This window comes from Zea mays, chromosome 8, assembly GCF_902167145.1.
Source record: "Zea mays cultivar B73 chromosome 8, Zm-B73-REFERENCE-NAM-5.0, whole genome shotgun sequence".
In the NCBI taxonomy this organism is placed as follows: domain Eukaryota; kingdom Viridiplantae; phylum Streptophyta; class Magnoliopsida; order Poales; family Poaceae; genus Zea; species Zea mays.
In genome coordinates, this window is record NC_050103.1 from 19,506,847 (window position 1) to 19,531,402 (window position 24,556).

General features: G+C 45.3%; 2 protein-coding genes and 1 long non-coding RNA gene across 6 annotated transcripts; 2 read left to right on the top strand and 1 right to left on the bottom strand.

Moving 5' to 3' along the window:
• Positions 1-8: 8 nt before the first annotated feature.
• Positions 9-3,673, top strand: LOC103634885 (uncharacterized). 2 transcript variants are annotated; one of them, XR_002264290.2, is made up of 6 exons: positions 9-980; positions 1,248-1,682; positions 2,506-2,694; positions 2,805-2,885; positions 3,003-3,115; positions 3,207-3,673. It is a non-coding gene; the product is annotated as an uncharacterized lncRNA (long non-coding RNA). The 2 variants fall into 2 exon arrangements; XR_004851895.1 differs by having other exon boundaries at positions 3,003-3,673.
• A 2,159-nt stretch (positions 3,674-5,832) lies between these two features.
• Positions 5,833-11,416, bottom strand: LOC100279792 (uncharacterized). Of its 2 annotated transcripts, NM_001152750.1 has the most exons (12): positions 11,058-11,298; positions 8,739-9,046; positions 8,363-8,596; positions 8,227-8,251; positions 7,968-8,057; positions 7,598-7,769; positions 7,424-7,497; positions 7,235-7,304; positions 7,048-7,119; positions 6,784-6,935; positions 6,616-6,689; positions 5,833-6,454 (listed from the first exon to the last, which is right to left on the bottom strand). In NM_001152750.1, exons 2-12 carry the CDS (start codon positions 8,995-8,997, stop codon positions 6,390-6,392), a joined length of 1,287 nt encoding a protein of 428 aa, NP_001146222.1. In that variant the 5' UTR covers positions 8,998-9,046; positions 11,058-11,298; the 3' UTR covers positions 5,833-6,389. The 2 variants fall into 2 exon arrangements, with proteins under 2 accessions (NP_001146222.1, XP_035817317.1); XM_035961424.1 differs by lacking the exon at positions 5,833-6,454 and having other exon boundaries at positions 6,608-6,689; positions 11,058-11,416.
• A 4,046-nt stretch (positions 11,417-15,462) lies between these two features.
• LOC103634886 (uncharacterized) lies at positions 15,463-24,473 on the top strand. Of its 2 annotated transcripts, XM_020542684.1 has the most exons (11): positions 15,463-15,845; positions 17,693-17,772; positions 18,227-18,314; positions 20,225-20,306; positions 20,400-20,523; positions 20,663-20,817; positions 21,015-21,435; positions 21,508-21,590; positions 23,319-23,423; positions 23,550-23,744; positions 24,026-24,473. In XM_020542684.1, exons 4-10 carry the CDS (start codon positions 20,299-20,301, stop codon positions 23,566-23,568), a joined length of 915 nt encoding a protein of 304 aa, XP_020398273.1. In that variant the 5' UTR covers positions 15,463-15,845; positions 17,693-17,772; positions 18,227-18,314; positions 20,225-20,298; the 3' UTR covers positions 23,569-23,744; positions 24,026-24,473. The 2 variants fall into 2 exon arrangements, with proteins under 2 accessions (XP_020398273.1, XP_008655686.1); XM_008657464.4 differs by lacking the exons at positions 15,463-15,845; positions 17,693-17,772; positions 18,227-18,314 and having other exon boundaries at positions 20,185-20,306.
• Positions 24,474-24,556: the final 83 nt, after the last annotated feature.

Here is a 24,556-nt window from a genome sequence, read left to right on the forward strand (position 1 = left end):
ATCCCTGCGATCCTCGCCCTTGAACTAGCGGAACATCCTCCGTCTCCCACCACCCGAGCGATTTCCTCTCCCTCGCGTCCCACGCCATGCCCTGATGTCGTTCTTCCTCCTGACCGCGACGCTCGCCGCGATCCCATCCTCCCAGCCTTTCTTCTGCATAATTTCTTTTATATTATAATTTGTGTTCACGCTTAGGTAAGTAATGCCACACAATTTTTGTTTACTCCTATTTTTGTTGCAGATTGTCCAGACTGTATAATTTTTTATATCATCATTGTTGTGATTCTTTCCTGTTTAGTCCTAGGTTATGATGAACAAGTTATCATGACTGCAACACTTGTGTTCAAATGAGTTAGGCACTTCTCATGCTAATTCAAATCTCATACATGAATTTTTCATGTTTTGTTAGTGCTTCAGGGTTCTACCTTCTTAATGAAACTATGATATAGAATTAGAATAGGGCACCCTAAGAATTTTGACATCACTAAACTCATACAACAGAGTGTGCACGGCAACACTTGTTAAGTGGCAACAACAAAGCAATGCAAATGCACATTTAATCTTGACTTACAAGTGCTGGTAAACGAATACCATTTTTGTGGTAGGAATGAGCCTTCTATATTTATCGAGTTATCTAATAAACATATGAGGAGAGGCAAGAAATTGACAGATGACAACTCCACTTCATTAATTATATTTACCCATCATATCCAATATTTCTGACAAAAGATATCTAATATCACTGACTTCTCTAGGTAGTGAGTGCCTTTATGTTTGCATGCCACTATACATATTTCTTTGTTGGGATCTGGTTCTTATTCTGCTTGTGACTCAGTTCACTATTTGTGAATCTTGCTTTTGTCAGTTGCAAATCAGCTTGTACTTGTAGCAGCAACTGGACAGGGTCCTGCAATGCTCGCTCCATGGGGTGCAGGCTCATCGTCTACCATTACTGCCTCTCCGTGCTGGTTCCTACCAATGTAAGCGCCTCAGCCTCTGCTCACTTACACTGACCGTCCAATTGATATCATCCCTTTTGTTCCATTCCATGTGTGCATCTGCACATAGTGGCGGCTGAATGTTCATTAGCCAATCCTGTCAGTGTGAGATCATCATGTATTGTCACCCTTAACCACATTGAACTTATTTCTGTTGAGCAATCTGAGAGAGTTCTGCTTTTATTGTGACCATGGGTACTCTTACTTAGTCTGCTACATATGTTAATTAACACTTTGCTTGCTGAAAAGCTAAAACAGCTCAGGGGTGTTTGGATTCAGCCACTAAAATTTAGTTGAGGCCGAGGCCCTCTTTGAGCTCTACAAGATCAGTTGTTCTATCATCGACGACGACCTATCAACCAGGTGCATTCAATAAAATTCCTCTTCGATTCCTGTATCTGTCGTGCATATTCTTGTCATTCATGACGTGATTTGGGGTTGATTTGAACATCTATTTTTTTGAATGAAACATTCCTTGCACTTGGAAGATGTGTTTTTTTGTTGCTTTAGGCCTCGGACAATTTCTTTGGATTTAAATATGGAGGAAATGGTTACAAAAGACCTGGGATAGTGACACTCTGTCATCCTAGGCTAATGAGATTGAGCACCTGGTAATTCCAGCAACAGATTACCTCTTTGAACCTTCACTCTAGGATATTTCTCAAGCCATAGATTTCATCCATAGTAAGTTCTTGCCTTTTCTTGTTTATTTTTAATGCAAAAATTACATGATAGCAAATCGATACCTTTTCTGAAACATAACACCAGTGCTGATCAGTTTTCTATTATTTTGTTTTCCTTGCATCCGTGGTACCTTTTTTATATGGATTTTTCCCAAACAACAACCGTTGAATCATAGGTAGGAGAGTTTGTTGTGGCTGACTCAAAAACTTAGGGAAGAAAAGCAGGTAGTAGTTAACTCAGAAAAGGGAAATAGGTTATTATTTTGATCACTGGTCAACTAATGTTTATGTTATTAGGTATGCATTGCCAATTTGATTACGATGTGGTAGGTATGGTTACAAAGAAGTTACAACACTATCTTTTAATGCATAGTCCATTCCCAACCTCCAGATTAAGGTTCTGTTAGATTAGTGTAGATTTTCTATTGAAAAATATGAAATGAGACTAGCCATTACACAATGTCTGTCAGTCATTCAAACAAACTAGAACCATAACCAATCAAAACACGTCTATAATCTAACATTCTTGCTTTGTGTCAAACAGCAACCCATGACAGGGTAGACTTAGCTGAACGCATAGATACGTTTGCCAAAAAGTTATGCATATATAGTATATATTATGTACATATATTTAAAAAGATGACACAAAATGATAGGCTATTCAAGTAATCAACCCAAAATCATACATACAATTAGTATTGTGTGATTTTAATCAAATATACATTACAGAAAGTATGATTTATGCGATCAACGATTTTTTACCCTTTGAAATTTTGAATACTCGGTCTCAAATTGGTAGATTCAGCATATAGTTGCCTTTTCAGGGAATGCATCACAAGGTGGTACCACATTACCCATGATCTACGTGCTCGGAGACTCCCTGGCGCCTGTCGAGAACAACAATAACCTGGTGACACTGCTCAAGGCCAACTTCCTACGAAACAACATCGACTACCTAGGGCACAAGGCCATCGGCTGCTTCAGCAATGGCAAGAACTCCATCGACTTCCTCGGTACGTGCGTGTATCAGTGATACCTAGCTACTCTGATACATTTTCATTCATCTACATATGCAATCCGGTTTGGATTTCTGATCGAGCAGCTTCTTTCTCATTCCCACCAGGAAGAAGGTAGGGGAAAAGCAGGGAAGTAGGTCGTACCACGGTGCCTCGTGCTATCGCCAACGAGGGAGCTCGCTCAACAAGTAAGCCATTGAATATTGTTTTTTGAGTATCGTGGTTGAATTTGTTTATTTTTCGTGATTTTATTTATTTTTACAAGTTCCATGTTGATTTCCTCCCGTGCACGAGTGTCCCTGCAGCCACAGGGAGACCACATCGAGCTGCACCAGAAGCGCCATGGTAAGCACTTGGACCACGAGGTGCGCAAGCACGAGGCGCGCGAGGTGCATAGGCCTCGAAGGACACTCACAATGTGTAGTTCTGATCTGATAAGTTTACGCACTTTTGGTTTTGCTGTTCATGTGCGCCCATTGTTGATGATCACGTGTCTTGTGCTGTTGTAGTTGATTGGTACTAAGGGCAAGAGGTTTGTCAAGAAACGCTATGCTGAGAAGGCGCAGATGAAGAAGAAATAAGTGCTTGTTTGCTGCTCCTGTTTATGTGTTGATATTTGTGAGCCAATAACTTTTAACCATGACTGCTTTACTGGTGTATCATACCCTGAGTAGCGGTTGTGAGCATGAAAAATTGCTTACGCCCCATAGAGGTTATGACTCAGCTTGTCAGCCATCCCCAACTAAGTTGTGTTCTTCTGAACCATGCTACTTTGTTCTTTACTGCAACCTGCATTCGTTGATGCGAACAAACTAATTATGTATTCCTCTGATCATTACTTAGATGAGGAACAATCTCTTTGTATTATGTGGTCTGACTATCATGGTGGAATTTGTTTAATCTGTTTATGTGATTTGCAAAAGAAAATGCAATGAGTATGCGCCTTTGTGAAATAATAAAGTTAACTATGCATTAACTCTTTTCAAAGGCACCACAACACTTTTTGTTGGTTGATGGCATAGAATAATCTCGCTTATCAGTTAAAATTGTGAATTTGTGGGGTATTTTTTGGGCCGCTATAGAACATGTCAAGAATGAATAATGCTACAGATCTGCTCATGGGTAGCTAGAACATCTCAATCAATTCTACTCTTTAATTCTAATCTAATGGATATCACAAAATCTTGGGGAGATTTTTTTTCATCAGTATGATAACTAGAACATATTCAACAATTTTGTTGTGTTCATCAAAACACGGTTACTTTCAAGTCTTCATCAAAATAAGGTTACTTCAATCTACTTTTTTCTCACTCTCTTCCTCAATCGTCGTTTTTTTCCATTGCCTGATGTGGATGCTACTCGTGTTGAACGCCAGGTACCTTCTTTTCCCTACTTTGCCAAGATTTCTTTTGATTTTTTAAAATTCAGACCCGAATGATAAGTAAACACTTGAAGTCGGCAATCCTAATATATATATATATCTTTGTTATTTCCTTTCAAAATCTTCTGTTAGCACTTCCCATCTATGTCTCCCTGGTAGCATCCACCTACTCTGAGTGTTTGGGTAGTATCACTAGCAGCAAAAATCTATTGATCACAAACAACAAACAGTGATCTCGACGCATTTGGTCGGTAATGCTATTTTGATGAATGCACTTAGTTTGTAACTTTGTAATATGTGACAAAACAATGTCAATGAAAGAGCGATAACTGAGGCATTTGCCATGCAGTTTAATTGCTTTTATGAGCAATAATTTTATATAGACATTTGTCTCTATCAATGTTAAAGGATTTTTCACATACATTTTTTGTTCTAAAAAATAAAATAGGGAAAACTCAATTCAACTGTGTAGGCACAATTTTGAAGCCAAGTTCACTGACGCTTGTTATTGGCATCAGGTTTCACGGTTGCGTGAGTACCAGGGTGTAGATTCACGTTTTGATGTGATTGCAAGACAATACCTTGAAATTGTATGGGTAATCTTTCCGGTGTTGCTGCCATTAGTTTGCTTGCTAACCATGGTCGAGCTTCAAAAACTAGAGAGCATGCAATGGACAATTCACCAGGTGAAGATGGACCTAAAACCTCACCATGACCATGCTGTCATGAACTATTGTATAGTTTCTTAGAAATAAATATTGTTCAATTTCACATATATCTAAAATAACTGCACATTCAAGTGACTATTTTCACAAAAATCTAAAATAATTGCATATTTAAGTGACTATTTTCACAGAAATCCGAAATAACTGCAGCTCTCAACTTGTAGACCAACCTGTTGTAGCTCCATTTTCAAGATATTGTGATCCAAAAAATAAACCCTTGATATTTTCAAATTTTGATTTGATGTGCAATATTGTTGATTCATTTGCCATTTTTGCGGAGATTGCAATTTTGTCATTCCAAAAGGCAAATCAAAGTGGAATTGATAATAACCTCGATCGTGCAAAATTGGGAAAATTGGGAGACCTAAGAAATTCGTGGAACATGCTCTCTAAGCAATACAAGGAAGAATATGAGAAATGCATAGAAGAATGTATGTGCAGTGTGGTCTCTGTGTTTCATTTGTTTCTATTGGTTTGTGATTTGGAATTAGTAGATAAGCCATGCTTGAATTGCTTAATGATAGTTTGTGTTTTTTTATTTTGTTACAGCGAAGTCACTAGATTATGATAAACTGTATAAAGGTCTGGAGGTGCTAGCTGATCTTGACAAGCATGCAAATTCTACGGTTATCATACCTCTCACTGGTTCTCCCTTGTAACGAACTTATTTGGTGGATCGACACGTGTTTGTACTCGGATACAATGCATGATATCTTGTATTATAACTTTCTGCTTGTTATTTTTCTCCTTAGCACAAGGCGGTTGCTGATCATTGCCCTATTTTGATTGCTTCAAGTTACCAAAGCATATTACTTGAGTGATCGATGAACATTGCATTTTATGGATATGATAGATTTGTTCGATGTGTAAGACTTTTAACGTATGCAAAAAACTCTTTAACTTTTACAAGATGTTAACAAAAACATACCATAACAATTAGTATTTTTGAATTTCAATATATCTTATCATAATATGTTTACTCCGTAGCAACGCACGGGCATTCACCTAGTAACACAATAAGATTGTTCACAAAAAAATTGAGTTGATGAATCTTGCCGAGGCGTAAATAATTCCGAGTTCAGATAATTGGGACGTGTTTGCTTACAGGCCCATGAATCTGCCGGGCACAGACAGGCAAAAGCAAAACCCAAGCGCATGACTGCGTCCAAACACGCTCTATATGGGATTGTTTGGATGGTGCCCCGGGCCAGACAGCTGTGCTTGTGGCCGAGCAGCAATCCAGACAAACAGGCACTATGTTTTTTGAGATAGTTCGGTACAAGTACAACGAGATCGATGAGCTTCCTGAACCGAGCTCCACGATGGACTAGTGGCATCAGTATAGTACTACTCCTTAGTTGCCTCCTCTTTCTTGTTGTCTTGTCTGCTGCACCTCCAGCTTAGCAAAAACTACCCGAGCTGCAGCAGTGCAGCATCATCATTGACCAATGAACATCCAGGAATGCGATGCATAGGAGTTAGCACGCACCACCTCTTCCCGTTTCCCGTCCCTTTGATTTGCTCTTGTGTTTGTATGTATATATAGATTCCGGCTGTCAGAAACTCAGAATCAGCGGAAAAACTGCTCACGTCTCCGCCGCCGATCCCACCTGCCTCGTCTTCCAGATGACGGGCGCGATCATCATCCATACTGCACGCATACATACCACAAGTGCGAGCTGAGCAAAGCATTCATTCATTCGTCCGCCGCCGGTCAGTGTAAGCTAGCACAGACCACGTACGCAGGACCGCCGCCATGCATGGCCGCGCGCCGAACAAGAAAGCTGGGGGAGCAGTTCAGAGGTCACTTACTGTACACGATTGCCGCCAGCCACTCGTTGCCGACGCGCACCCACGTGCTCGCCCACCCGACGTCGATCGTCCACCTGCGGCGGCGGATGGATCATTTTCAGTGGATTGTATTCAGACCACAACCATGCATGCATGCCCGGCCCCTTGTGATCGATCGAGCTCACTTGCCTCTCCATGGTGTGGCTCGCGTTCGCGTTCCAGCCGACGAAGATCATGGCGAAGTACATGGCGCCCATGGAGAACACCAGGTGGAAGAAGCCGAGGCCGTAGGGGATGTCGTCCTCCTCCTCCTCCTCCGACTCCCCCTCCGCCTGCTTGAACTGCGAGTTCGTTCGTTCGTAGACGTTTAATTTCAGATCGAGCTCAGACTTATTTCTGTTCGGGTAATAGTTCAGTCGTCTTGGGCCCAAATGGCAGGAGAGGAGCACGCACCTGGAGGCACTTGGAGTCGATCCCCGTCGAGAAGGTCGCCGCCACGATGACGACGACGGCGATCACAAAGCTCTGCCAGAGAAAGAGAGAGGGAGGGAGGGAGGGAGGGAGATGCCGATTCGTCGTCAGACTAGTGCACAGCAGCGTGCGTTTGTAACTGAGCTTTTTGCTTGGCTACTTCACTTACCGCGATGTTCACCCAGTCTGCGCTCGTGGCGACTTCTGCCTTCCTGTTGCAAACCTCCGTGTGCGGCTCGCTGCCGGGTTTTTTTTTTTGTGAAATCGTACTACTGGTTAGTTTCAGATGCAGTCACTGTACGCAAAGCACACAGACAGAGGCAGGATTTCAGAAGCCATCGATAGATCTCGATCTCACCTTCTGATCGCCGACCAGCACAGGAACACGACGTAGATCCCCATCAGCCCCGGCGCCACGTACCCTGCCTTCACCTGTATATATGTTTATTTCCAAGCCCCAGCTGTGAGTAATGAACGGACGCCATCTCCAGACAGAGCATGTATTATTATGCGTGTGTCTGAGCTCGCTTGCCTTGGAGCTCATGGAGACGAAGGTCATGAGCTGCACGAGCGCCAGCGTGACGGTGATGAAGAGGATGTTGAGCCTGCAGGCCGGGCTGGGCGCGTACCACACGTACATGAGCACGATCCCCAGGAGCGACCCCACGTACGTGACGATGGACACCGCCTGAATCTGCAAGTGGCTGCGTTTTTTTGCAAATGGTCATGAGCTAGCAGCAGCAGCAGAAAGAAAGAAAGAAAGAAAGAAAGAAAGAAAGAAAGAAAGAAAGAAAGAAAGAAAGAAAGAAAGAAAGAAAGAAAGAAAGAAAGAAAGAAAGAAAGAAAGAAAGAAAGAAAGAAAGATGGTATCGAGCGGTGACAGACAGAGACAGTGAACCTACTATCTCTTCTGGGTCATCTCTGCGCGGCACCAGTCGTTGAGCCACATGATGAACCTGGTGACGCTGATCAGCTGGATCACCAGGAAAGCCCTGCTTGCGGTTTCGTTGATCGATCCCGGCCGAGAGGCAAAGTTCGTTAGGATGGCATGATGCATGTTCATCTAACCTCTACTACAATATATCTATGGAGGAACGAGTTGATGCCTAGCAGCTAGTCTGGAATCTGGATGCTGAGCTGAAGAACACGAACGAAACATACCCTGCTCCGAAATGCGCCACCTTCCCTGCAGAGACATCGATCGTCAGCAGCAAGATCAGAAGGCTGTATATATACCTAGATAGATGGAAAAGCATATATATGAAGGTGTGTGCCGGCCAGGAGAGTAAGTACTGACCGTAGAGCTGGACGAGCGGCGACGGCGCGAGGAAGGTGACGGCGGTGAGGCCGAGCCAGAGGGCGAGCTTGGCCGGCCACCACTCGGAGTGCCACGAGTTGCGGCAGTCGTGCACCTTCCTGGCCTTCACGGTGGACAGGAACATGACGAAGAAGAAGACGAAGCAGCCGAGGCTGACCCGCAGCACGCCCTCCGCGCCCAGGCAGTAGAGCGCGCCCTGGCAGACCTTCAGCCCTGCGCACGCACGGACACGCCATGGTCAGTCAGATCATCGTTCATCGGTCGACCACCTGGCTCGAGACCTTGTGGGTCGGTACGTAGCATAGCATGCGGGCAACGCGCGTGGAGGACTAGGAGGAATGGGTGGTATACGCACGCTGCAGCTCGGCGAGCGCGGAGTCGCCGTAGTCGCGGAGCGTCCAGGCGAGGAGGTTGGTGACGAGGAAGATGAGCGCGTACATGTAGCGCGCCACCATCGGGTTGGGCCCCAGGAATAGCCCCGCGCAGGCGCAGGCGCAGCAGCCCCAGTCCTCCGCGAACCGCGCGCGCCGCTCGTCGGATGACTGTTCCTCCTGTTGTCCGTGGCGGCGCTCGCCGCCGCCGCCGGCCTCCATGTCGGCGCTACCAAACGTCATCTCTACCCCCTCCCCTCCAAGAAATTTTAGCACAGCTCCCTTCTTTTTCCTGCACACACACAGAGAGAGAAAGAGAGAGGTAAACGAAGATTAAAACAAGGGTACAACAAACAAAAAGAGCAGAGCAGATGTGTTACAATTACTACAATACAACACACACGCAAGGGGCGTGAGTGACGAAGCGTCCGAGCTCGTCGTAGCTCGTTACGTACGTCTCGCTCGACTGACATCACATCACATTGCATCCTAGCTCATCCTCGTCGCTGGCGGTCGGAAACGACGTGTTCCTTTCCTTTACGCCAAAGCATCCACCAACATCGCGCGCCCCTGAAGACCTGCTAGTTTTCTCCTTTGCCTTGCTTTGTCGGCAACACACGTATACAACTGCCTGTTTCGGCGCTGTGTGCCACCGTGTATGCGTGCTGCTACATCCTACTAGCCATATGTGTTCCCGCTTCCTATTTGTATGCATTGCACGCTTGGGCTGATGACGGTTATAGCTCGATCGCAAGAAACGGTGCCGTTTTTCCCCGTGAACGCTAGCTAATATCATTTTAGGGCTTGTTCGTTTCAACATTAATCCATGTGGATTAGATGGTATTGAGTCGGTTTAAATCCATAGCAAGTCAAAATCCATCCAATTCATTCCAATACACACCAATCCACATGGAATTGAAATAACCGAATAAGCCCTAATACTTGAGCAGCCATCGCATTGCGTGTTCAAAACTTCAATTCCAGACACTAAAAAGGCGTCAAAAGGTTTACTCAAGAGCCTAGAGACTTCCATATTTTTTGCAAGAGTAAAGTGCCGATATGAACTATTTTCGAATGAATCATCTAGGTTCATGTACTATTCGAGGATGGACCTAAATAACACACCCAAAATAGTTTATAGACGGTTGATCTACTTTACTCTTTTCGCAAAGCACCGGGGAAAAAAGCTAGCTAGGGTCTGAATCCAGGGTATAGGGTAAGCATATGCAGAGATATATAGGCTTCGGATTTGGGATTACAATCGGTTAAAAGAGGCGGAAACACGAGAGCTCCGTGGACCACTGCAAGGAGAGGAAACACGTACACACACACACACACACATGGCCTTTTTTGTGACTGTCACACGTAGTACGGTGCTTTGGACGGAAAGAGCAGATGAAAGCGGGCAAAGCATTTGGATGATGATTGTAGACTGTAGTAACGGAATAAAGCAGGTAAAGGAGAGACTGATATCCTTTGACGAATGGTATAGTCGTGTTGGAGCTGTTGTTTTCTCTCCCTCTTTCTTCCGGCCGGGCGGCAACAACCATGCAGATTAATTAAGCTAGCAAATTTCGTTTTAATCTGGTAGGGTGCGTTGCGTGAAGTCTGTAATGGTCTAGTCTACTCTACTAGCAGTACTTTTTTAAAGTAGGCATTGATCAGTTGCCCGTGTGCTTGTTGCGTCTTTTGCTAATACTAACTGCCTACTGGTACTGTTAATCAGGACTTAACGGAAAGATGGCCACACCACAGCTCTCCCAGCTCTTGCGTCAGAAACTGTGAACAGGAGAGTGGAGCCGACTGCATGCATGTCTTTTCCTTTATTTTATTTTTTCTCTTAATCGTGTGTGTGTGTGTGTGTGTTCTCGTCTTTCAGAGAAATAACGGTACTGATTGTTCAGTTCATCTTTCTAACGAGAGCTGCACTCACACAGCTGACGGATCCAATTCACCTGGTCCGCTGGTCGGTCGGTCGATCGTCGCCGCCGCATTATTTCCGGCAGCGAGAAGCAACAGGCAGGGCAGTCGCCCGCGCGCGCGCGGCAAGAAAGCAGGGCGCGCTAGCTATGATTCAAACAGACACACATGTATATATGATGGCTGCGCCGCCCCCGACCATGCGTGTACGGGAAGGAAGCGATCGAGGAGCGCAAGGAAATGATCAGCGCAGGGCGGCCGTGAGAGCTAGCGATCAGCGCAGCAGTAGCTAGTAGCAAGCATCGGATCGGAAGAACAATCTCAAGCAGCGGCCAAGGAATAACGAAGCGACGAGGAGCTAGGAGGATGACTCGCAGACTCACCTGATGATGTGCCGGCAATGGAGCAGCCCCCTGCCAGGTACTAGTAGTAGTCTAGTCTACCTGGAGGCGCGGGCGTCGGTACGGCGGCCACCCGTCTCTGTGCGTTCGTGTGTGCTCGTGCAGTGGCGCGGCCGGCCTTCACCAAGGAGGAGGAGGTGGGTGCGTCGGTAGAGATGGTGCTGCTAGAGCTGGAGCTGGGTGCGGCGCGGTAGAGATGGTGGTGGATGTGGGAGCGAATAAGGGAGGGCGTGGAAGAGGCGGTGGTGGTGTGTCTGGCTTTTGTTCCGCGCCGCAAGCGACCGTACGTGCCGCCAGGCCGGCTCGGCTTCGTGTACTGCTGCGTATCACACACACAGCCCAGATTCTCACAATGCCCTTGCCCCCGCTATGCCTATGCTGTGCGGCATCCTTTTGAGTGGAGCCGGTGAATTCCTGGCCCCTGCAGGCTGCAGCCATGCCAAGGGTGAAAGGCCTCGGTTCCAAACTTCCACTGGCCTTGATTCCCGTTACACTACATGTGGCTCCCGCCGCCCGCCAGTGAATACGCATACGCCCATCGAATAGTAGTCGCAACTCGCAAGGGATTTTTCTTTTATGGCTAGTTTGGGAATTCAATTTTCTTAAGAGATTCTTATTTTCCAAGAAAAAATAAACTAATATTTTTTTAGAAAATATTTTTTTGATAAAATGGTGTTCCCAAATTAACCTTACTAGTAGTATTTTGCTGTGGCTTCAGGACAGCCATGCATGCCTCGGGTTTGGGAGAGAGGAGAGAGGACAGAGGGTTCTGGAGCTCCGGCCGGTACTGGACAAGGTTACAATCCGTAGGCCTTGGAGTTTTGTTGTTCCAGAAAACACAAAAAAAACTCATGGTTGGATTTATTTATTTTTTTTAAAAAAAAAAGAGAGACTCGGGAGCGAACCGAGTTCAGCATTTTTGGTTGGCATGCCGTGCCGGGATGCCGGGCGGCAGGCAGGTGGTGGTGGTGCCCCACCCCACCGTCGTGGTCGGCCGTCACACCGGTCCGCTCCGCCGCACCGGTGCGGATCGAGACGGAAGGACGCGCGTCCCTCGTGGAGTGGTGGATGTGCGCGTGTGGTCGGATGCGCGCGGATGTGTCATGCGCGCCTGCAGATGCACACCACGTACGGGAATGGAAGGAAGGAAAAACGACCGTGTCTGTCAGTGAGGGCTTTAGGCGCTTTGGGCACGCACATGCATGTTGGCCGCCAACCTACGCCGAAGGGAAACGGGGGCAAAGCCAGCATGCGATGCACGAGCGGCAGCGTCAGGCGTAGAGATGGCAGTGGGTAAGGTACCCAGTGGGCACACGAAGCCATACCCATACCCACTAGGAAAAAATTGACCCATATCCATACCCACTACTCATCATGAGTACAAAATTACGCCATACCCATACCCACCATGGGTAGCGGGTACCCATCCGGTACCCATACCCATTAACATTACGATAAACATGATCATTTAAATCACAAAAATAAGTACCAGTATAACAAATGTATCGAACTCAACATAATTTTATCACAGGTTCAACAATATTCAACATTAAATGGCAATATCATGCCTTCAAATCACACAAAACATAACATTGATTCTACAAAACTATGGACAAAACTTAGCATTCATTTTATATGAGACATATAAATCCGGACTCACGTGTCATATATTAGCGGGTTCCCCATCGGGTAGCGGGTATGGGGCAACAGAGAACATACCCACACCCATCGTACCCGATGGGCATAACAAATGACCCAATAAAATACCCATGGATATCAAAATCCGCCATATCCGTGCCCTAATAGGTTTTTTACCCATCGAGTTTCGGGTTTCGGGTACCCATTGCCATCCCTAGTCAGGCGTTACCGGACGGGGTCGTCGGATTCGGACGTCGGGTCGGATGATCCATCGGCAGGCAGGGCGCGGCGGGCTGGATCGGCTCCGTACGTGTCAGCCACGACTTCGCTCGCGAATCTTTTCTTCCGATCATGCATAGATCTCTTGTTTGCACGTCTACGGACTAGAGATGACAACGGGCGCGTACCCGCTGGGTACTATGTTCCCAAACTCGTACCCGCGAAATTAAAATATACCCGCTAAGAAACCCATACCCGCAGCCGGGTACAAGTTTTTGCCCGTACCTGTGCCCACCCGGGTACCGGGTACCCGCGGGCTACCTGTGCCCGACAAGAAAGCTAATGGGCTGGGCTGCCAACCATGTTTACTAGGCTGGGCTCATTCGGATGCTAGCCAATCGTTCCTGCACTGAGGCTCTAGATTTCATAGATAGCTAATGGGCTGGGCTGCCAACCATGTTTACTAGGCCATAAAATGAACTTTTGGTTTGTTTAATAATATTATGCCGGGTTTTAGAAACCCATGGGTTTGCGGGTATGGGTACTAGGATCCCGTACCCGTACCCGCGTACCCGCTGGGTTTAGCTTATCACCCATTAAAAAACCCGTAGGTTTGGATATTAGCCCGTACCCGTGCCCTAATAGGGTAAAAACCCACCGGGTTTCGGGTTTCGGGTACCCATTGCCATCTCTACTACGGACGTACGTAAAAATAGGAGGCCGCCGATCCGTGTTCAGATATATAAATATGTAAAACCCTTCGCGTGCTGTAAAATATGTATTTTCGTGGCGTGTATTCAGACATTTCAGCGAGCGGATACATACATACACGTGAGTACAAACTCGCGCGTCTCTTTCGTCTGGATACACGGGAACCACAATAAAAATATAAGATAGTAAAATAAAATAAAAGGAGGTGATCGATCGACGCGAGAAGGCAAATATCCAAGACCAGGCAGTTCGATCAGTTTTCACTCCCTGCTTCCACAGTGGTACAGTATATATTAGGTATGACGGAGGAGGAGCGAGGATGAAGATGCCTGGTGCTGAGAATATGAGCCGGGTTTTTTAGGTCAGCACGAGCACGGCCCGAAAACATGAGACCAAGCACAACCCGTCACGAAATAATATCGATTAGGCCTCAAATTCTGGCCCGTCGGGCCCCCGGCACGGCCCAATTAAGCTCAAGTTGTTTAATTTATTTAATTTAGTAGGCTACCGACTTTATATTGTTGTGATATTTGAAGTTTATGTGATCAAACGATGCTACAATTGTTTAATATATTTAATTTAGTAAGCTATGGATTTTATTTGGTTGTAATATTATGATTTTATGTGGTCACCAACGAAGTCACGACGTGGTTTAGAACCGGGCTGAGCCACGGTTTTTGCACTTTGGGCTGACACCGCACGATCCAATTTTTTTTTTTGGACTTTCTTGATCCAAACCCATTTGACACGAAACACGATGAGCTTAGACCAATTCCCAGCACTAAACAGGCCCTGAGAGCATACCGGCGGATACGCAGACGCTAGCTTGAGATGATTCGAATTGCGTGGTACGTAATATATACATGGATACATGCCACTGTCCCAGCAACCAGAGGATCAGATGCTGCACTATCTCTACTGTCCCTGCTCCATATAGCCATCAACGAGACCACCACCGCGCAGGGGCGCGTACTGTGCCTACTATGGCACATTGGTATGAACGAGCTGAGGCCCCGGCCCCACCCCAAGTGTGCACGCGCCAACCAAACGCAAGTTGGCCCCCCAGCTAACTACGTGCCTAGCCTAGTAGGCTGCATATACGATATCTAAGTTATTAAAACTTGAAGCCTTTTGGACGCTTTCCCGCGTTCGCCAGGTTCGCGTGGATCCACTGCGTGACGCGTCATCCACGGGTCCCACCAAGTGTTTCCTCTGTTCCGCTCGCGACGCGTTCCGTGAGTCCCAGCGTACACCGACCGCTTCCTGTTCCGCTCGCGACGCGGTTTTCTGTCCCGCTCCGCTCGCGAGCTGTTTCCTGTTCCGCTCGCAACCAGGCGTCTTCCTCTTCCCAATCGCAGCCACCCCGACGACTTCCTGTTCTCCGTTAGGTCCTTAGATCCGTTGGAGGCACGCGCGGGGTGGGAGCAGGCGGGGTGAGCTGCCGTCGCGGTGCCGCTCTTCCTCTCTGATTCGAGGCGCCGCTCTTCCTCCTAGATCTGCCGTCGCGGCGCCGCTCTTCCTCTCTGATTCGCGTCGCCGCTCTTCCTCACTGATTGGAGGCGCCGCTCTTCCTCTCTGATTCGAGGACCCCGTCTCGCTCCACCACTTCATCGTCGCCGGCAGGCAGCGGACGCAATGCATCGAGGGCAGCCAAAGGAGGTGCGGTGGCGTCCCGTGCCACCAATTCACCCAGGCGCTCAAGAGTAATATAATAAGGTGTGGTGCCCATTTCGATTTTGCATAGCCTCTATCCTATCTATCGCATTGTCTGGCGCGTTTTGGAGTGAAATCAGGATGCAGTCTCTTGGATTACAGCAGCCACGGGTTGGATGACACTACTGGGTGGTCCCTGCCGCCGCGCGGGTCCACGTGCAGCCGCTGTAGGGAGAGGAGCGGATGGGCGCGTAGCCGTCGTCCACACGCTGTCATTCGTCTCCATCGTTCCTATGCGTCAGCAGTTCCAGGCATGGCCGAAACAGCGCCACGCTCTGTGCGGTACGACGGTGAGTACTTTCATCACTTTAATATTTCCTCTCCCTGGCTCCTGGCCATCTTATTTAGCCCTGCACTGAGAGTTTGTCGACTTCGTCTTCCTCGCTGCTCATCACTTCGGTTTTGCCACCCACCGTCGCCATGGGAGCATTTGGTGTGCTGCTGTTGCCCGCCACGACCTACGCATTGTGAGCGGCTTCGTAAACCCAGGTCTGCAGTACCATCACTTGCCTTTGCAGACTCCCCGTTGTTCTCGCCTTTTCCCCCTTCTATGCATGTGGCTGTGTTTACTTCCTCCCCTCCCAACTTTTTGTTATTTCTTTTTATTTTTGCAGGACCTGGTTTATTCTTTTTTGGATCCTTGTGATTAATAATACACTGAATCGTTACATAAATACAACACTTTAGAATTAATATTTAGAAGAAGAAAAAATAGTCCAAATTGCTCCATCCAAAAAAACTTGCCGCTCTATATGATGATACCTGTATCATGATGATTTTCTTGAGTGTTTGTAATAATGTCTTCTTTATACTTTAAACAGTCTGGTATATATGATTAGGGTTCATACTGTATCCCGCCGCTCTTCCAGTACCGTCACTTACCTGTTGTAGACTCCCCGTAGTTGTCGCCTTTTCCCCGCATGTGGCTGTGTTGGGATAGGTTCCAGATTTGTGGATTAGAGTGTCGGTGTCCCTTTTATTCCTTTTCTTGATTTCAATTCTTTTGGATCGACTGTGTTGGGATAGGTTCCAGATTCTGTTGGCCCATATGAATTCATGAACTACACGTTGACCAAAAAGGAAATAAATTTCACTTTGTTGAAAACAGTGAGCAGCTTCTCCAACTCCAAATTCACTGGACCTAATCACCTAATGAACCCAGCGATTAGAACTTTCTTCGCTGTCAAAGGACAGTGAAACCTGCTGATAAGAGTGGCCCTGACTTGAAATTCATCTCTGCATTCCAAATTTGCATTCCAAGTTCTCTTAGTAGCAGTTCAGTCATTCAGTGTCACATACTCACATGTCTCAGGGTTGTACAGACCTAGAAAATGTAATAATAACCAAACCCTTGGTCTTAACTTCCAAGCAGATTATGGTATGCTATTGAGGACTGATGTATTGAGCAATAACTTATTTCTTTGAATGGAATCTTTGCCTTTTTCTGCAGTTTGGGTTAAATGTTCCTTCTGTTCATGCTATATCAGCACACTGTATCTGATAACAAAATGTTTGAGATTTTTTCCTTCTTTGAATGGACTATCTTTGCCATTTTTCGAGTTTGTATTAAATATTTTTCCTATTCATGCTCTATCAGCAATTCAGCACACGTAGTCCAATGACAGAGTGCTGAAAAGAAAAATCTAATAACAGCCTTCATAAAAATACAGTTTTGTATACCATGACGATTTTACTCACTTCATAGAAATACAATTATGTGCTATTTAGGTTTCTGTTCCTATATTATAGTCAACATCTCACTTGAGAATACAATGCAAGGGTGTATTTTTGTGCTAAACAGTACATTAGCTAGCGCTTCTGAATGATCCGCTGACGGCAAAAAGGGCACTAGCTGGTAGTAGATTGTGATTTTGTTCACACGTTTTATTGTGATTGTGTAACCTATGATGAGGACTCTACAGGATGCCTTGCAAAACAGTCCGTAAATGAGTATTAGCAGTAGATGTGAAGTTAGTTGATTGTTGAGGTCCTTAGGACACGCTACACATTTTTGTTTGAAAATCACTAGAATACCCAATGAGATTTGTTTTCCCTTTCTAATGATCTCTAGTGTTTATCACTGCTAAAGCCATGTTTAGCAGATTTGCAGTACCATCTGTGCATGTGACTTGCAATCGTCAATGAAAAGTTGGCTCCAGTCCTGTTACATATGAACTGGTAGTGTTAACAGGCCCTAGATTTAGGAAGAGATTCCACAAATTCTTGAACAGATCCCAGATCAAACTGATTTGGTCTGGATACAACCATTATTATTTAAATAATGCCCAAGTTGCACATGAGCTGGTTAGCTAATTCTTTTTCGGTTGTTTTTTCAGTGCTCTCGGTGCTTGCTGTCTGGGTGACTTTTGGCGCAGTGTGGACGAGACCACTCACCAGTTTGCCCTTCCGATCAGCGGTTAGTCTGTGCATCTATGCATGTCATTCTCCTTTTAGGTGCACTACATTTTCTTATGGCGAACCAATAGGAAAAAGTTACCCAACAGATTGCATCAAAATCACCTAGCCAAGCTTGGAGTTGTTTGACGGTTGCATCAAAAGCACTTAGCCATTTCTACTATTGTTCAAAAGCACTTTTGTGTTGTGTGGTATTGCTGAAGTTTGGATTAAGGAGAATAGTTCGACCAAAAATCTGTCTGATATGTATCAATCTGAATAGTCATAGTGGTATTATTTGAATGTTCACGTCATGTTAATTCTCTTGTTTTTACAAAGTTGTCTTCTAGGAGATGCGTAAATGTTTTTCTCTGCTTCATTCCATGCATACCAGCCTCTAAAAAGGCACTAGCCTCTACTTATGTGCAGAGATATGTCGTTGCTGGTTCGCTAATTCTTATGGTTTTTTTTGGCAGTGAATTGGGTGCTTGCGTGCTTGCTGTTTGGGGGAATTTTATCACAGCTTGGAGGAGACCCCTCGCCATTTTGCGTTTCCAATTGTCGGTTAGTTTGTGTGCCTATGCGCCTGCCCTGTTTTTTATGTGTTGTTTGTTACAAACCAAATTTTCACCGGTGTTAAGTGACGTTCTTCCATGCTATGCGATATATAGTGCTATGCCTGATTCTCCATGCATGTGTGTTGCGAGATGCCACGAACCGAAGCGCCTGAGGCACGGTGCAATTGCGCAGGGTTAGTGCTCATAGTATCGCTTCTTTGTTTATGCGCGCAACGGCCGGTACCCATCATAATTTTCGATGCTTCTCTTGCGGGCCAAAAAACATGCAGCCTCTTTAGATTGCCCGGTCTTTGAGACAGCTGATGCCCATCGCATTATGGATGGTGAAGACGAAATAGCCCCGTCTAACCTTCCGGGACCTTCTAACCAGCCGATACCTACGCTACAAGGAACACGTGCGTACAACTGTGTTTATGCAGCCATTACTGCAACAAAAAAATGGTGTTAGTGATACTTATGTCGTCACAGGTCGTAGATCTATAATGTCATTCCCTTCAGCGCTTGCCACATCCAATAGGCTACACCGACGCAGTAGAGTACGTCGCATGGTAACTGACCAACCATTGTCAACCACGCTTCCTTTGGACAAGTCATACGTAGATGCTCTAAAAGGTATGTATTATGCCCAACATTTCTGGTAACATTCTTCCTACTTTGTTGATGTGCTACCCTTTCTCTTCTTCCTATGTAGATGCCTACCCTGAGAGGTCATACTACGGTGGACCTGAACACATATGCCCATATTGCCACGCTGTTTTCTGGTTCCAAGAGCGTGTCAAAAACGATTCCTTGTCCACCCAAAGGAAAATCGTGTACAACCTTTGCTGCAAAGGAGGGAAGGTGAACCTAAAACCATTTGAACGCCTGCCGCCTTTGCTTGCTGGTCTTTTGAAATTTAATGGAGGTACTCGCTCGAGGCGTTTCTTGAGGCTTATCCGGTCCTACAATTCATTGTTTGCATTCACCTCTTTCGGTGCAGCTATCGACAAAATGATAAATAACGACACTGCACCTTATGTTTTCAAAATTAATGGGGTGGTGCACCATAGGATTGGCACCCTACTTCCACAGCGTGGGACACAGCCAAAATTTGCCCAACTGTACACATATGACAAGGAACATGAGACCCAGAATAGGCTAGGCATTTTTGAGACCGATGATGCTGCTGCTGGCCAGCTAGACCCTGAAATGGTGTCGTCGCTGCTCGATATGTTGAATGAAAACAACTCGCTTGTCAAAGCATTCCGATGCGCGAGAGAACACCTTGAGCGCGAGGATGATCAAAAGATAACACTCAGATTGTTAGGCTGTAACACACGACATGATGTACAATACAACCTACCCTCAAATGGTGAGATTGCTGCCATTATTGTTGGCGACTACACGACCGGGGAATACACATATGATGTTCTTGTGCATGATAGAGAGTGCGGCCTCAAATGTGTTTCATGCTTGCATCCAGCATACATGCCTTTGCAATACCCATTGTTGTTTCCTTACGGTGAACATGGCTTCCATCTTGGTATTAGGTACTTTGGTGATGACGATGTTGGTTCATCAAAACGAAAATACGTCACGATGCTTGAGTTTGTAAGGCGACACATGCACTACAGATTGGACGAGCCAAACCCATATACGTGTTACGGTAGATTAAGTGATCAAATAGATGTCAGATGCGTATTCAACTATCGAGGGAAACAGGCTACAGTTCATAGCAAGCCACCAAAGTGATCTACGGTCGGAAACTGTTCAGGGCATAGCTGACGCCATTGATAAGGGCTTCGTTAATGCTGATTCGATTGGCGATAGGGTAGTTGTCCCTGCCAGCTTCACTGGTGGTAGAAGGTACCATGTCATGAATTACCAGGACGCGATGGCTAATGCCCTTTGTTTTAGATGGACTGTGCTTTTCTGGAGGCTCACCCTGTAAGTGGTACATTAATCCTGATGTTCCTGAAGAAGGTGCCCTCATGGCTAGGTAATATTCTGCTATGCCTGCTGCACATATAAGACTGTTGTTTGTCTTCGCTCTGTTCTAACTTCAGCTTGACTCATTGTATGTGCAAACCAGTGCGATGAAAGCACATAGTCCCATTAAGTGGAACGAAGTTCTATCTTCGAATCAGCCTATGTCCCATGTTCCTAAGGAACAGAAAATCGCTTATATCAGAGATCTGCACCCATTTGAGAATAAGGTATGTTCCATGTTTCATTCACTTAGCCGATGTTTCCTTACCAACTGTCATGGTCTTCTGTTACTGTTTTCCTGCAGTCGTGTCATATATGGTTGGATCTGGGAATATAGCGTGACCGTGTATTTACATGTTCGTGCAGGATAGGGAATTCTTGGTGACAGTCACTGTAAAAAAGATTGGTGATAGGTGGTGGTACAATGCATGCAAAAAATGCACCCGCACAGCTGTGGCTCATGGGGATTCCTACAAGTGCAGCGATCAAGTTTGCGCTAACATTGGCACGCCTAGCCAGAGGTTAGTCGGCATCTCTTCACTTCAATTGCCTCCATTCTACCTTTGCCTCCCAACAACTCTCGCTGTTTTGACTCCCACTCACATATAATATGCAGCAACTACTTTTCTATGCATCAGCCTGAGTGAACGTTTCCATTTCCTATACACACGACCTACCCATTTTCACTGTGCTTACTCGGTGTCGCCATGTGCTTTAGGTACAAACTGCTTCTCGCTGCAGGGGATGAGACGGGTGACATAGACTTCATCCTCTTTGGTCGGATGGCGCAACGCATCATCAAGAAGCCGTGCGATATGCTCATTGTCAACAATCCGATCGACTTTATTCCTGATCCAATCACAGATCTGCTCGAGAAGACGTATATATGGAATGTGAGTTTCTCTGACCACACAATCAATACTGGAAATATTTGTTTCCAGGTCAACGCAGTCGTGGCAGAGATAGGTACTGCAAAGGACTTCATCCAAGCATCTTCATCAAGGCCAAAACAGTCACAACCTGTGTTGTTGCAAGACGCACCCAGTGGCGTTGAAGACACTCCTAACAAAGCCTCTAACTTGGTCATGCCTTCGACCCCGCTCACACCACAAAGTTCCGCAACCAGTGTGCAAGATAAGGTGTGCATCCCATAAACTTCCAGATTTATGTTGCAAACAGTACGCGCTCTGTTACTAACCCCTTATATGCAGACTTTTTGTGTTGGCAGCAGCACTATGGTTCCAGGTGCTATTCCCGCTATAACAAAGGAACTGACATCCACGCCTAGGAAGAGGTAAATTCCGCTTAATCGCACTCCAACACAGTTTTATTACAGGCCTTCATGGTTCGTACAAACAAAAAAAGGAACTGATGATGATTAGTGTGCATAAACTCAATTTTAAAGAAAAACGCAAATAGGAAACATTTTGTTGCATCACCGACACAGTCCTCAGGATCATGCCTCTCATGGGATAGAGGTACCTGTTAGGTTTAGTCTCCATCAGATTTACATAGAGCTCACTGCTGACACAGTTTAAATAGTTCAGACAGCCCATCAGATCTACACAGTTTTCGAGGTTCTCAGGCACACCAAGGTTCACATACATTTCACATAGATCTGATTTTGCTCACTGTTGACACAGTATAATCTCTACCTGGCTTCTCATGAAGTCCAGGGTACAGCTGCAATAGCTCATGGTTCATGCATTCCACCAAGCCTAAGCGTGCACGCTTCTCTTCTGATGCCCTATTGCAGTCCATAAGCTCATGTTACAATAGACAACAAAAGTAGAACACTTCAAAACTCAAATTCGTTGTGCAATCACAGACCTAGCAGTGAAGGGCATGGTTGGGAACTTCTGGCTGATTTCACTGAAAATAAACGTTGATGCTTTCATCTTCAGGTTATAGTTCTTGTCTACAGCCCTTTTGTAGATAGTGGTCTGCTTCTCATCCAATAACTTGGGTTGGCATGAATATTCAACGAAAATGTGGTCATACATGGAAAAAAAAGAAGCATCACATGCAAAAAAACAAAATTTCTTACCTTCCCCTCCCCAGTGCTGGTGACAATATCGATTGCATAGACTTCATTTTCTTCAAATTCAGCACCATCAACCTTTGTATCAACATTGGAGACACTTAGCACAACTTTGTTACCATCAATCACAGATTGCTTCAGTTGATGGCTAAGAACACCTTCCACAATTTTTTAATCATAAACAGCAGCTACTTTCCACTCCTGCTGAATACATTTCACCCAGTCTTTTGATGGCTGTTAAAATAGTTTTTTTGAGTGCTGAACTGAACTAAGACAAAAATGATAGCATAGGGCAGGGCAAAAGGCTGTCCAATAACTTGGGCTAGCATGAATATTCAACGAAAATGTGGTCAGACATGGAAAAAAAGAAGCATCACATGCAAAAAAAACAGGATTTCTTACCTTCCCCTCCCTAGTGCTGGTGACAATATCGATTGCATAGAGTTCATTTTCTTCAAATTCAACATCGTCAACCTTTGTATCAGCATTGGAGACACTTAGCACAACTTTGTTACCATCAATCACAGATTGCTTCAGTTGATGGCTAAGAACACCTTCCATAATTTTGCAATCATAAACAACAGCTACTTTCCCCTCCTGCTGAATACATTTGACCCAGTCTTTTGATGGCTGTTAAAATAGTTTTTTTGAGTACTGAACTGAACTAAGACAAAAATGATAGCATAGGGCAGGGCAAAAGGCTGGATGATAGACGACCAACGATTTTAATAGTTACCCCCCATTAGATGTAAAACTTATGACTTTTTAAACAAGTTTGTTTTCTGTCCACGAATATGTTTTCTCCACCTTTAATGCTTGTTCGTACTTCGTGCATATGCAAGGTGTGTATCAATGTCGTCGTCAATTCTGTTGCTGCTGTTTTCTAAAATAAAGCCTCATTTGTCAGATTAGAACTTCGGATAGAAGACAAAATTGAACATTGGCTTTTGAAATTGTTGCTAACCAAGCTTTTCGTTCTAGGACAAGGTCTTCGCCATCAAAGACAGTTACAAAGAGGTTGTTCACCGACATAGATGGAGGAATCACTGGCTCTAAGGATGTCGCGGATAGCGCTGCTGCCCCTAGGTACCTTTTCCCTTGTACCTCTAGGTTGTCCATGAACGCCTAGGCAAGAAAATATTTTTGTTTCGATTCCTGGCCTAGACTGATATGTCCTTGACTATCTAATTGTAACTTTGTCCCCCTTTTCAGCCCTACCAAAGATGCTTAGTCACAGAGGGGCACAGGTCTTTTGGGCTCACAGTTGCAGCTGTTCGCTCTTTTGGATGATCGTTGTCTACTGCTTTTGTATCCAAGCTGCTATGTACATATGCTTTCGGAAGGATATATGATACACGTTCATGTCCACACGCTCGATACAGGTTGGCCCAGAGCAGACTTAACAAGGTATGCTCGTTTGATCTTATGCTACATACTTCGTCTAGATCTGTACATTTTATGCGCCACACAATCGTGGTTCCACAACTTAGACTTTACATGATGAATCAACTCTATCTGCACATTTTGTTACATGTAATAAGTGTTAGACATTTCTACTGACGTTGTCGTACACTTCTATTCTCAATTCATCTTGCCTTGTCGTTGTTCTATTGCTACGATTTGTTTGTATTAATGGCTTACTCCAAAAAAAATAAATGTTCTAAATGTTTCTCACAACTGCGTTTCAGGTTACTACTAGATCAGTGTTCGCCATCGATGCTATGCATAGGCCACGCTGGATTTCTATGCTTGTTGACGTGAACGTGCTTCGCTCCCTTCATGTTTAAGCCTAAGCAGCTTGATGTGCTTGTGCCAAAGACTTTTTAAGAACTACACAACAAACCAACACTTACAACACGCTTTTGTGTACAATGATCATCTGCTTGTTGCACCGTACATGTATAGTCTATGGAGCTGCAAACTGTTAGAGTTATGTATTGTTGTACTGATCACCGTTTCGTAACTGCATGTACACTGTCTTTTAGAGACAGTTGTGGAACCTGCGTTCGCGCCATATGTATTATATTATCGTATTGTATCCTTCAATATGTTTGTGTTCCTACAATGTCCAGGTCCCTGTCATACTTGGAGACACAGATGACTACATGTTTGATGAGATGATTGATCCTTACATGATGTTCTGTGCGTTGTGAAGAGAACCTGAACGCTACCACTTATGTATATCTATTGTAACTCCTAAGTAACCGCTGACCTTAGCC